At 44.1% G+C, this 13,960-nt stretch overlaps 1 protein-coding gene across 1 annotated transcript in view; it reads right to left on the bottom strand.

Annotated features, from left to right (window-relative positions):
• LOC138488874 (dynein axonemal heavy chain 11-like) overlaps nt 1-13,960 on the bottom strand; it is a 2,478,284-nt gene that overhangs the window by 854,280 nt on the left and 1,610,044 nt on the right. Inside the window, exon 29 of the mRNA XM_069616234.1 lies at nt 2,630-2,791. Within this exon, the coding sequence (XP_069472335.1) occupies nt 2,630-2,791 (162 nt within the window). The remainder of the gene's footprint in view (nt 1-2,629; nt 2,792-13,960) is intronic.

Here is a 13,960-nt window from a genome sequence, read left to right on the forward strand (position 1 = left end):
TCCTTGTAACAGTGATTAAGGGTCTCTTCTGTCCCACTGTTTAAAATGTCCCACCAACAGCTCTAGGTTATATTTAAGCAATAAGGGCCTGGACTGTTCACAGTACCAGTATTATATGGGCCTGAGTCCCACAAAGAGCTATCAAGGGCCATAACTCCTGTTTTTCCTACAGCTAGGGCATTAAGGCTATTAGCACAAGGCTGCAGGGTCAGGTGAAATGTAAATACTATGGAGATAAAATCATTGGAAGATGTTCCCTACCAAAATAATGTATCTCCCTTTTCCATTTCCAAATACAAAAGCAGCAACCTCATGAAACACTGCGGGAAGAAACTCAGAGCTAAGAGGATACTGTTGTGCCTTCTGTCTCTCTTGGCCTGGTGCTGTGTGAATGCAAACTAGATGGAATGCCTGATGGAATGTTCATGTGTGAGTGCCCCTGAATGTTCTATGGATGTCAGTTGAAGCTGAGAGCCTATGAAAATGGGAGCTGGTGGATGTTTCCTGTGTCTTCCTTTATACGTACTAGATAACTTACCTGCTTGTGTTACCTTGTCAGCTTGGACTTAAGTAACCGAGTTCACTTCCCTACCTGGTGTCTCAATAGCTTAGGGCATGGACTCGATAAGAGTAGGAACCTCTTGCTTGTAATGTCCCATTACGCTCATTTACCTGTTTTGTTTGGTGGGGCTATTTATTGTGTGTCTTGTTTTGTACTTGCCTGGTTTGTGACGGTCCAAACCTTATGTGTGTTTCTTTAGCAGTGCAGTGCCTGCCAGTGGACTTGATCTGACTGCTGTGTTGTGTGGTGCAATGTCCCCTGGAGTGCTTGAGCCGGCCACAGGTCACCCTCAGTGTTGGACATCTGGCACTTTTGGGGAGTTTGAAACAGTGCCTGTTGTACTGTTGTCGTTGGGTGTTGGACACCCAGAGGTTTGTGCAATATTATCCTGGGAGGTCTACCTGCCTATGATTTTGGAGACTCTGAGTTGGACACCCGGTACCCTTGAGGAGGTTGTCCTTTTTTCCATTGGTGAGTTATTGTGGGAACCTGATGCCCTGTGTTCTGGAGTGTAGGATGTTGGTTAGTGTTTTTGGCAGTATATAGTTTGTTGAGTGGTGACTGTCCTTTCAGTGCACCATAGCTTGTTGGTGGTGTGACGATGAGAGGGTTGTATTTTGTGGATTTATGGATTTTGTCGTGAGTTGTGGTGTTGGGGACAGTTCCCTTGATTGCAGGGTCTGCATGTGTGGACTGTGGGTTGCGATTGGCCGAGTTTGCCTGTTCTAGTTGCAGGACGTTGAGGGGATGATGGTTTGGTGGGATCGTGGCTCCTTGTTCTTTTGGAGGAAAGGAGTTTCAACTGCATTAAGAAGAACCATTGCTATTTATTTTACAGGGTTATATTTTGCCATTTAAATCTCTCATCACTTTTCAGATTTCAGCAGTGATTCCTAATTAAATGTGGTATGATTCACGGGCCAGGAGAAACTCATTTGGTTATTGCATGGTTTAAGGGTTCAGAGATTCACGTTTATATGAATAGAATAAAGCATGTGGTGTTTTACACTACATCATCTAATTACAGAAATGTGTTTGACTATTTTTATCCAGTCAAATTTAGCAAACTGAATTCAATCCAAATTGGCAGTTTTGTTTTCATTTATTTTTGCTGGGTTGTTAAGGTTCTCAATGCTGATGAGTAACTTATAGGACCCTTCCAGTTATCCTATAATTTAGAAGGATATGATTTTCTGACACCTTGCCAACCGAGGATGGGCATTGTTTTGGGTACATATGAATCTATACATTCACCATTAGTTTCTCCCATATGTTTATGATGGCTTCCTCGGTGTCTGAGCCTGCCCTTGATTGCCCTTACTAATATCCTGCGCTAGCTACCAATAATATTTGTAGTTCAGTTTAGAAAATGGACTTAACGGTTTCCCTCAAACACTTCACAGGATTTTGTTGATATATTTGTTTCACCAGAATTGAGAATACAATGCTTTTTAAAAGACTATATACATTTCTTTATTTGGATATTTTTCTACAATTCTCATCTTGGTATGCGTTAGACACAGTTCCTTTCATTCAAAACTGAATAGGTTTAGAAGAGCAGAACCCTCTATCTCTCAAATGCCCCTGAAATATCGTGACAGCGGGCGGCTGGCTGACGGATAACTCTATGGCTTAATGTAGAGATCCGCAACCTGGGGCTCTTCTGATGTGCTTTACTAGATCTCCCATAATCCCTCACCTTTGACAATATTGGCCAGGGCTGGTTGGAGTCCAAAGCATCTGGAGAACCACAGGTTGCAAGCCCCTCTGTTAACTAATATGACAGACTCAGAACAGCACCAATGCAACAGATTGGTGGGTCGCTGTAGACATCCCTTACTATACCGTGCTCACATTGAATGACTTTCATTATCTGAAAGATGTTGTGTTGTAGTCTTCATTAAACACCAATCAGTACTTCATTATCACATTTTTATTTCAATAAAAATGAGTTCTGAAGAAGCTCTACTCACAGTACTTCTCAGCTCTGACTTACATTGAATAATTTAGCAAATAAATAAAACGACATAGTGCACATATAACAAGGAAAGCACACGGCAGACTTACATCAAGACCATCGAGCTTCTCAATAAAACTGCTGCTCACTGACAGCAGAGCAACTTGGGGCCAGGCATGGAACCAGTCTATCGCCGTGCAGTTGACGAGTGCCGGGAACTTCCTTGCTCTTGCCCTAAGCGTAAATCCCACAGGAGAGAAGCACAGGACAACCTGCAAAGGAATCAGTGATAGATTGTACACTGCTGTAGTCAACCACCACATACAAGCCGCACATATCCAGGCAGATTACAAACAGTGGGTCTCAGCAAAGACCTCATGTGATCACAATCACACACTCAAGTTAGGATTGTAAAGGATTTGCAAACTGCACAACTCCGACCTTCAGTCTCACTTCCTGTCACTTAATGCTTTGACGTCGCATCATATAAGGCTAAGCGGACACAAATTATTTTATTTACACGATCTCAGAAGAAGTTCTGCGTTGAAGTGATTTCCTAAAGGTGTTAAGCAAACCAATACCCCGAAGACGAGAGTATTCATGTTGGGATCCCGTTTAGACAATGGTGCTAACAAGTGCAGACTTGGTAGCCTGGTCTGCCCAGCCATCCAGTAAATTCCTAGGGAGGAGAGATCATAAAAAGGAATAACACAAACATATTCAGAAAAAGGCTATGACCAAATGTCCTGATTTAACCACATCATCTCTGATTGTCCCTTTTACAAATACAGTGCGGTGCTGGAAGTGCAATGGCACTACACGGCGGGTGTGTTTCCATTGTAAATCAGGTTATTCTCTGATTGTTGATATTTCTAATAGGTCACTGAATGTTAAACGAAAATATGGTTGTGTGTTTGAAGGCCTTGCACAAAAGCTACACCATGCAGATTCTATGCAGAAAAGGCCACACTCTCAGGGGCGTTTGTTTTGTGCACAAACCTCTCCCATTCCATTTTGGGGGGTCCCCGTCCCACCCCCAGACCCTCAGGCCTCACCCCTCTCCCACACACTGCTGCATGGCCGTCTTCCCCCTGCCTCCTCTTATCTAATGTGGGATTTGGCTGCCTCTTTCATGGTCTGAAGTCCAGAAAGCCAGAGGCCCGACGCACCGCAGGTCACACTTCTATGCATGACTCTTGATGACTCGGGGGGCTTCTGGTTTCCTAGACTTCAGACCGCAAACAGAAAATATGGGCATGCGATTAAAAGTGTATCACTGTAACAAACCACAAACTTACGTAGGTGTCTTAAGAAAATGGCAATTTACAAATTCAAGTTCCCTTTGTAGAAGAGCAATGCTGTGTTCCTTAAATGAGGCGTTAACACCCTGTTCCAAGGGCTGGAATGGGGGTAACGGCATGGCAGCTTAAGTTATAGACCCGAGCAAAGCGAGGGCCTATGACGAGGGGTCGGGCCATTATCGCCCGTGTTGAGCTCCCGGTTTTCCAGTCTTCCGACCGCAAACAGAAAATATGGGCATGCCATTAAAAATGTATCATGGTAACAAACCACAAACTCACTTAGGTATCTTAAGAAAATGGCAACTTACAAATTATGTTCCCTTTGTAGAAGAGCAATGCTATGTTCCTTCAATGAGGCATTAACACCCTGTTCCAAGGGCTGGAATGGGGTTAACGGCACCCAGCCCAAGTTATAGACCTGAGCAAAGCGAGGGCCTATGACAAGGGATCCGGGCCATTATCGCCCGTGTTGAGCTCCCGGTTTTCCAGTTCAGACCGCAAATGGAAAATATGGGCATGCCATTAAAAATGTATCACGGTAAGAAACCACAAACTCACTTAGGTATCTTAAGAAAATGGCAATTTACAAATTCAGTTCCCTTTGTAGAAGAGCAATGCTGTGTTCCGTCAAGGTGGCGTTAACCCCCTGTTCCAATGGGGGTAACGGCCCAGCAGCCCGAGTTATAGACCTGAGCAAAGTAAGACCTATGGCGAGGGCTCTGTGCTATTAGCCCCCATTCCAGCACTTCGAACGTGGGGTTAACAACATTAGTACCCATCCCAAATGCTGGGTGGCATCCCGATCGCAGAAGGCAAATACTATTCCAAGATGGCTGCCAACGAAAGGAAATGTGAAGCTCTGTACAGAACCCCTCTTCCCATTTCCTGGTGGCCTCGGGTCGCCAAGAGGAAGGAGTAGCTATGGCTGTGGCACTTGAAATGAGGTTTGTAGTGGAGTGGGAATGGTGAATAGAAAATGGAGATGGAGGGTTGGGGGAAGATGGCAGTGGGGCGTGGTCATCAGGTGGCATGGAAAGTGGGCTGAGATACCCGGTTTCAGGGTGCTAATATGTAAAATATGGAGGCATTTATCAGAAAGATTGGCTTTATTTATTGCGTGGATATTTTAATGAGATTAACAGCTACACCTCAAAATTTAGATATACACTATTCTACACATTACCCACGTAATGGAGTCATATATTACATAAACCTAGAACAAATTGAGATATGCTTGCATTGTGGAGCAGCAGATGGAGAGAGAGAGAGAGAGAGAGAGAGAGAGAGAGAGAGAGAGAGAGAAAGAAATAGAGCGAGCAAGAGGGAGAGAGATGGGGCAGAGAGAAAGTAGCAGAGACACAGATTGATATATATAATATATACATATATATATAGAAGAGAGAGAGAGCAAGAAAGAGAGAGAGAGAGTGAGAGTCTGCCCTAAACTACTGTTAATTAGGAACAGAAGTAAAAACATGTCTAGGGTTACTTGAGCTCTGTTACATAGATGATTTGACACACCCGTTCGGGTGAGACTTCATGCAGAGGGGACATATGGCTTGTCCACTTCTATAACGGATCTTGTAAGTGACTTCAATGCGGTAGTCCAACTAAGTCAATGCCTAGTTTGGGATGCCCAATGGAAGCCCTTATTTATATATTTTTATGTCAAAGTTCTTAAATCTGGATGATGAACCCTTATATCACGGCCCTCTCTTTGAATCACCCTGACCTCACTGAGTCAAGAAGTAGGTTTGTTTTGCAAATGAAAAGGTTTATTTGAATAATTAAACAATATATATATATATATATATATCACACTTTTATGAATAAAATAATGTTTGAATAGCACACTTATGAATATGGACGGTAATCAACAATAGGTAATATTACAATAGCACAATCTCTTTAATCTGAAAGGAGTAGAAAGACGAAGAGGAAGGATAAGGTAGCAGAGAATACTTTTATGGTTCAAGGAAATGTAAGATGGGAAAGAATGCAACACAGAAATAAACTTGATATGATTTCAATCAAAAGATAATATAATCACTTTTTCCCCCGTGACTACTCACTCCCCCCTATGCAATATGAAAAGATGGAAATGAGGGCACACAGGTTTCAGGAATACAATCAAGGAGCAGTTCAATTCCAGTTCCCCCCAGCAAGCTTAGAGAAAACCGGTATGATTTTAAACAGGCAAAAATACTTTTGAAGGTGGTTGTAGGGAATTGGAAAAATATGCTAAAATGATTTTAATTCACTAAAGAAGATTCAAGATGAGTATTAGTTATGTTAGATCGGTTCAGGTCAACACTAGCAATGATTCATGGATGATTATCAGATTGAAAACGAATTTCAGCAGCAGAAAGCAAGAAGCAGCGATTTTTAACATGTGGTGATAAATTGCAATTCGCGGCACTTTTTCCGCGTCCGTAAATTGCGATTATGGAAAAACTATAAGGAATCTTAGCTTTAAAATGACAGTTAAATTTCGCTTCTAGGACATACGGTTCAAAAGATACAGACGTTTTTGTGGAGGTAGATTTTCAGAAATAAAGTCAAGATTTCAGAATGACAAATGCGCGTTACAGATTTGAAATCACCAGGATGGACACACAATTCTAAACGCAGTTCTGGACAGGTTGAAATGGATGGGAAAAGATTACTTTAGACTAAGAGTTGACTATGCACAGTTCTAGACTAAATACTCACTCCTAGTTTTAGAATGGAATGGAAATGGGCCTCTTCACCGATCTGGTCAGGTTTGGACTTCATTCGCCACCGGACAGTCTCAGGCACTGGTTCTGCTCACAGCACGGAACGGCGGTCTGGTTTGGCCTCTTGGACTGGATCAAACGGGTTCTGGATACAGAGCTGCTTTCTGGGTCTGGATCTGGTTCTGGCACAGCGTTCGTAGCTAGAAGCAAACAGCACGTCAAGGCTGTTGAATAGTTTGGGTAGGTTGCTAGATTCTGAAGCCTACTAAGAAGAGTTCAGCTTCTGTATTAGGATTCTTCTTTTCCAAGGTTCTAGAGTTTGGGTTCTAGAGTTTGGTTCTGGAGTCTGTCTGGAGTCTGGAGTCTGGAGGCTGGAGTTTTCCGGCAGAGCGCTTCGCAAGAAATCGGTGAGTAGTGGAAAGAAGTGTGTCCCTGCCTGTCCAAAGCAGTCTCTTTTTATGTGTTTTCAAAGTGGGTGTGGAGGCTGACTCCTCATTCCTAACCCACTAAGGATTTGATAGGTTAGAGGATTCTCTGTGACCTGACTGGAGAAGGGATTAGTGTGTCAGAGTGATGCTGTGTTTATGGCTTAGCTGTAATCCCTCCCCTCTGTTTTCTCATAGAAAATCAATTTTTCATAACAACACATTTCCCAGATACACAAGTTGTTGAGAATACATGTACACATCATAGATTACTTAAGGTACATTCTGTTCCAACTCTGATTTTCCTAAGAGCTTTAGTTCAGAAATGACAATTTATTTGCGATTTCGGTGGGTTTCGTAATATCGGTTCCGCACCAAATTTTACACAGACGTACACACCCTCGCTGAGGATATTGAGCATATTACTGTAAGTTCTTATGTTCCTAGCATAAACACTGCAGCTACAATATTAATAATTACGGGGTTTGGTCTCAGAGCATCCCACAGCGTCCAGCTTAGTCTTGAACTGTGAGTGAAGGTGTCATTTTAAGAATCTCAAAGTTGTACATTTCTATCAGCTGGTTACAATTATTTATCAGTATTCTTATAAAACATATATTTGCTTTCAATTCAGTTCACCCAATGGTTTGTCTCCGCCCCTAGAATCTGGCTTGACTCAGACGTCACATGTCTTGTTTCTCCCAGAGTAGTGTTGTTCAGGCACACCCAAAATCAGCATATTCTATTCAGTCCCAAAGCCCCCACTGTTCCTTCCTCCAGGCTGCAGGGAAAATCTCCTCCCTCTTAATCAACATGACCATGCGATATCCTACCTTGTGGTGTGGAGTTCTGAGGTGTGAAGGATTCCCAGGGACAGCAAGCCTTTTGAAGTTTTGACTGCATCAAGTTACTTCCTAATCAATTGTACATACTTCCAACATATCTTTAAATCAAGTCTTCTGTTTCAGAATATAGCTTTACATTGTATCCACCTATTAACATGTCTTTCTTTGGCATAGTTTGAGTTCACTTGTCTAACCTTACAAAGAATCTGGTTTAAAACGCCGGCTTCTGGTAGTGGTGAGTACCGGTATTTCACCCATTTTTGACAGCTGTCTTTCCATTAAATGTCTTTAACATGGGATTTTGTTCTAATAACATATGATTCTTGCTGACATTGTATTGAGGTGGATTCTTGCAGTAGAGTAATGTGGAACACCCAACAAGAAGGTTGTATCTTTATGGTGGTTTTTGAAGCCATTTTTCTATAATTTCCATAATTCTAGCAATTTTTGACACCAAATAAAATGGATTTTTGAACAGCTCTATATTCCTTTCCACTGATTTTGCTCTGTGTGCAGCTAAAGGATGGGGTCTGGCAATGGTCTCCTGTATTTACACTGACAGAGGCAAAAGTGGATGGTGGCCTATCTGTCCGGTTTTCACTGCACTTTTTCTGGTGATTTCTGGCGGGCAGCATGCTTTCCAGTGGCCATTCTGATGTTTCTGCTACCAGCAATTCACAGTACTGTTGTAGGGCTTGGATGTGTGGGTGAAAACATCCCACAAGCCCCCTCTTGCGATGGCGTTGATTTTCCATCAATGGAACTCGCAAGGCTGGGATGTTAGCCTCATCTTCTTCTGATTCCGCAGATGGCAAAGTTCAGCATCTTTTCCTCCATCAGGGGTGGATCGATCGGTTCTCCTCGCCAGTCCTGATGGGAGTATTGAGCGATAATCTGGGCCCCTCGGATCTTTGCGCCCGGTCCCCGGGTCGTCCTCCTTGGTCGGTCTCCATGGTTTATCTCTCCTAGGATGACAAAGCAAAGCGGCAGAAACATATTCATAGACATTTTCCCACCACTATTAATGTGGTGGGGTGGGCATATAGATTTATAAATCAGGAGACATTTGCATTCTTATTATTATATTTTATAGCCTATATGTGGAATATTTTAGGGTTAGAATTTTATTGATCTGGAACAGGCCCCTCTGGGATTCCAGAGGACTCCTCCAGTTGCTGTAGAGTGTGCCTGGAATGGCAATACTTTAGCTGATTAATATGGACCCATTTATCTTCCCCCTCTGCCAAACTGCCTATGGGGATGCGGATCTTGTAGGCGACTGGTGAGATCTTGTCTACAATTTCAAAAGGTCCCTTCCAGGTAGGCAGACATTTCTGCTGTTTGGCCTGATTCCTTTGGAGATTGTATAGATAGACCCGGTCTCCTACATTGTATTCTTTCCTAGTAGTCTTCAAGTCATAGTGGGTCTTCATGCTATCGGCTGATATTTCTAGATTTCGCTGAGCATAGGCAAAAGCATGTTGAAGGTGTTTTCTTAAATTTTCAACATACTCATGAGTTGTGGAGGCATTGATCAATGTCTGCTCTTGGGTCCTGTAAAGCAGATGCTGGGGAAGCACCATCCTGCGTCCAGTCATCAGCTCAAATGGTGACATTTTAGTTGCAGATGAAGGGGTAGATCTGATGGCCATTAGGACAAGAGGTAAACGAATATCCCAACTTGACCCAGAATCTGCCACAAACTTTTTTAAGATGCTCACAATGGTTTTGTTGTAACGTTCTACTGCACCAGAAGAGGCTAGCCGGCAAGCAAAATTAAGCTTCCTTTTAACCCCCAGTATCTCCCACATCTTTGTCATTACTTCGCTGGTGAAATGGCTACCTCTGTCTGACTCAATCCTTTGGAGCAGTCCAAAACGCGAAAATATGTGGTTGATCATCAGGGCAGCTGCTGTTTCTGCCTTGCAGTTTGGGGCCAGGAGACATTCCACCCATTTAGTAAATAAGCATGTCACCGTCAACATGTACTTATTCCCCCTAGAGGAGCGAATCACGGGCACGATAAAGTCGACTTATAAATCTGACCATAGCAGTGTCATCCCCCTCTTTTGGAGAGGTGCACGGTGTGTGAGGGATGTTGGCTGAAATTGTGCACACACGAGACACCCCTTCAAGTATTGGTCGAGGTCCTGCCCCATGTGTGGCCAGTATGCAACCTCTCTCAAGATTTCAAGTGTTGAATGAAACCCCCTATGACCGGCTGTGGCCGCATCATGGGTGTGACTTAACATCAGGCTTGGGATGAGGTAGGAACCACCCACTGATCATGACCAGCTTGGGATTTCCTTACCAACAAACCGTCTTGGATTCGGAACATTTTTGGACATTTCATCAACACTCTGAGGTCCTCTTTCCCAATGTAATCGGTAGCCGTCTGGGGAAAGTTCTCAGGGTCCGCAATGTGTTGGTAAAACTTACCAATTATTGGATCCCCTTTTTGAGCAGTAATCAAATCAGCATCTGGGGTCTCCTTATTCCATTGTGCAGTTGAAAGATCATTGTGAGCATTTGTATGGGACCTAGTGATAGCAGTGACCTGGATATCCCCCAACAGGGACTCGATCTCTATTAGATCCCCTTGGATGGCCCCGGTTTTGGCCAGCTGATCAGCTAAGTCATTTCCAGTTTTGTCTGGTCCCTCTACTTTGGAATGACCCTTGATCTTTTTCCAGTAGATGGTCAATCCATTCGAGGTGACCAGATCATCAATATTTTGGATTAACCTCCCATGTTTCAAGGGCTTGTTATTAGCACATAGCATGCCTCTGGTTTTCCAATTAACGAGGTGCTCCACGAACCCGTTCCGTACATAATCAGAATCTGTGATGATGACCAGTTCGTGGAGTTGATGTTGGACAGCAGTGAGGATGGCTTGATGCACATCCATCAACTCTGCCACTTGACTACTTCGGGGACCAATCTTGTACCCAGCGGAGGGTTCTGGGGACTCATTCACCCATGCATTCCCTACGCCGGCCACCAGTTCTTTCTCCCCGTTGTTATCAACATGGTAAGAGCATCCATCCACATAAATAGTGGGCATTCCCTCACACTTGTCCTCTTCAAAGACTTTGTGAGGGGAATTGAGGTATGCCTCCATGTTGTCCTTGATTTTTAGACTTTCGACCTCGTTTTCTCTGGCACAATCATGCAAGTCAGCCAGACCTCGCGCGAGGGGACTCTTCTTGTTTTGGCCATATCTGACCTCCACAGAAAAGCCTTGCATTGACAGAATCCAGGAAGTAATTCGGGAATTACTCACATTTGGGGCCTGGATTCGGTCACTTTGGAGATATTGCAGAGGCTGGTGTGGAGTCTCCACTATGATGTGTTCCCCCTGGATAAACGGGCGGTAATTCTTCAATGCCCACACGATTGCCAGGAGTGCCTTCTCACAGTCGTTGAATTTTTCCTCCACAGAGGATAAAGTTTTACTCGCATAGGAGATTACTTTATTGACCTTGTCATGCTTTTGATACAATACTGGAGTCAAGCATGTATTATAGAACCCTGTCTCCAAGAAAAACTCCTTGTTTCTGACAGGGTAAGCTAGGCAAAGCACTTGTGAGAGGCTTCTTTTGAGCTGTCTTACTGCCTCAGACTGTTCTGGACCCCATTCCCACTTGACCCCCCCCCCTTCAAAAGATGAATCACGGGTCTGGTGATCTCTGCGTAGCCCTCAATGAACTTTCTGCTGTAATTAGTCAGTCCAAGGAGGCTCCTTAGTTCCTGCAGAGTTGTGGGGTCTTTCAGTTTCTGGAGTGCTTCCACTTTCTTTTCCTGGGGACAGAGACCCTGAGGAGTAATCTCATGCCCCAAGAAATTAACACGGGTTCTACACCACTGTGCTTTCTGAAAGGAAAGTTTTGCTCCGGCGGCCCTCAACTGGGTCAGAACATAACGGAGCTCCGCAATATGTTCCTCCACAGTTGAGCTTTTAATGAGGACGTCATCTACATAAGCCAGGTTACCCCTCTCACCCAGGTCGGGCATGGCCTTATGCAGAAAAATGTTGAATTCATTGCTGGAGTTGAGGTATACAAAGGGAGTCCGGGTCCATGTACACTGCTGGCCCCCAAAGGTAAAAGCCAGCTTGTATTGGTCCTCCCTGCTGACAGGCACAGTCCAGTATCCATTGGTCAGGTCTATTGCAGTGAATACCTGTGACCCCTGGATCTGGGCCAGCACTTGGTCAATGTAGGGAAGAGGACATCAGGAAGTATGGACCCGTTTGTTGAGCTCCCTAAGGTCGGCGCAGTCTCCACTGGCCGTTTAGCTTCAATATCCCCAGAACCGGATTATTGAAGGTGCTGTGGACTGGACGGATTATCCCGCAGGACTCAATGTTCTTAATTATTTCAGTAAGGGACTCCATTGATGAGAGAGGCAAGCGATATTGCTTCACAAACACTGGAGTCATGCCAGGGTCAGTGGGAATGGTTGTTGTGTGGATGTCAGTGCGACCACAGCTATATGAGTCCACCGCAAAGAGATCTTGAAAATCCAAAAAAACTTGTTTCAACTTTTGCTTCTGCTCCAGAGTCACACAGGCATCAGCTAGGCTGACTCTCTTTTCAACCATCTGCCTAAAGCCGGGAAAGACCTCTGGTTTTGCTATCTCAGCAGCCTCCTCCAGCTGGGTGGAGAAGTCCCTGGTCAGAGTGCTGATTTGGACTGGAGGCCTCAGGTGGGAAAGGCAGCCCTCATGGACCTGGAAAATCACCTCATCCCTCCTGAAGTCACAAGTCACCTCTTCCTTGCCATAAGGGCAGGAAGTGTACACCAGGAAGTTCCCCCCCATGCCGGGTGAAGATCCGGTCTGGTGTTGTGTTGTCATCACTGTCACTGTCAAAACAGTCCTTGGGGATTGGTCCTAACAGCTCATTTCCTAGATCAATGGAAAAATGTCGGTCATCAACCACCATTCCAATAATGGTGCCTGTGGCTAGAGTAATACTCTTTAAGTCGCTGTTATCCACCTCTATTGGAATGGTGTCATGTTCTATGTTGACTAATGGTGTTGGGTTTACCCCCAACCTTTGCTGTTGGAGAGAAGCATTTTGATGAATATAAGCATCAGGGTTTTTCAATTTATGTCCTCTTTTAACTTTCACTTCCAGGGAGAATTGTCGGGTCCTTTCTGGGATGGTGACTTCCTCTCCAATCTGGATTTCAACTGCATAAGGTAGCAATTGAGCTGACCTAAATGCTTTCTCTTGGTCATCAAAGCACATGGGATTATCTGCTAATCGGGACCAAGCTTTGAAGTTTATTAGATCCAAACTATTGGCAAAGCGATTGAGAATGTCACTGCCTAAGTAAAAGGCGGCAGTGACGTCTCGCATGACCCAACAATAATGGACTATGCTCTTGTTGCCAATGGAGATTTTGAGCATACACCTGCTTGGCAGGAGATGTTTGGTATTGGGTGTTTCCAGATCCATTTCCCATTTGTCTATCAGTTTGAATGTGGGAATGGCTGGATCTTTTGGGAGTTGGCGGAACATGGCTTCGCTGATGAAGCTCTTACCGTTGTTCACACACACTCGGGTGAGAATAGAGTCCTTCCTTTCATTTAACTGAACAGGGATGAACAACTGCTTTCGAATTTGCTGAATATCAGCCAGGCTCTGAGCTGATTTCACATCTTTCTGGACTATAGTAGTGGGAATGTCTGATTGTGGATTGGTAAAGAATTTTAGAGTGTTTCCTTCCAGTGTGGAATACCACCTTAAACTGGAAGGAAGGTTGATTTTCAGAAATAGAGAGGACCCCCCATCACCAGTCTGTTGTCCTACTGCTATTACTGTCACGTCTGGAATTTGGTTGTTCTGGAAGTGAAATTCTAATTGGTCAGATGTTTGTTCAACCAAGTGGCATGTGCCGTTTAAACTAACATGGTTGACACTCTGTTTTAATTTTATTGGTCGGCTAGTCTGGGTCCAGAGGACCTTGTTTACGCAATCTATTAGGGGTGACAACCTTCTCAGGAGGTCATTCCCTGGTGAACAAGGGGTGCTCTCTGGAGTCACTATTATGACCGGGTTATTCACCTTGTGTCGCTCAATTTTAATGTCCAAATCCACAGTCCCCTTGGCAGGAATTTCCTTCCCATCAAAGTTCTGGAGTTGT

The sequence above is a fragment of the Ambystoma mexicanum genome, chromosome 9, assembly GCF_040938575.1.
Source record: "Ambystoma mexicanum isolate Mex_15411 chromosome 9, UKY_AmexF1_1, whole genome shotgun sequence".
In the NCBI taxonomy this organism is placed as follows: Eukaryota; Metazoa; Chordata; class Amphibia; order Caudata; family Ambystomatidae; genus Ambystoma; species Ambystoma mexicanum.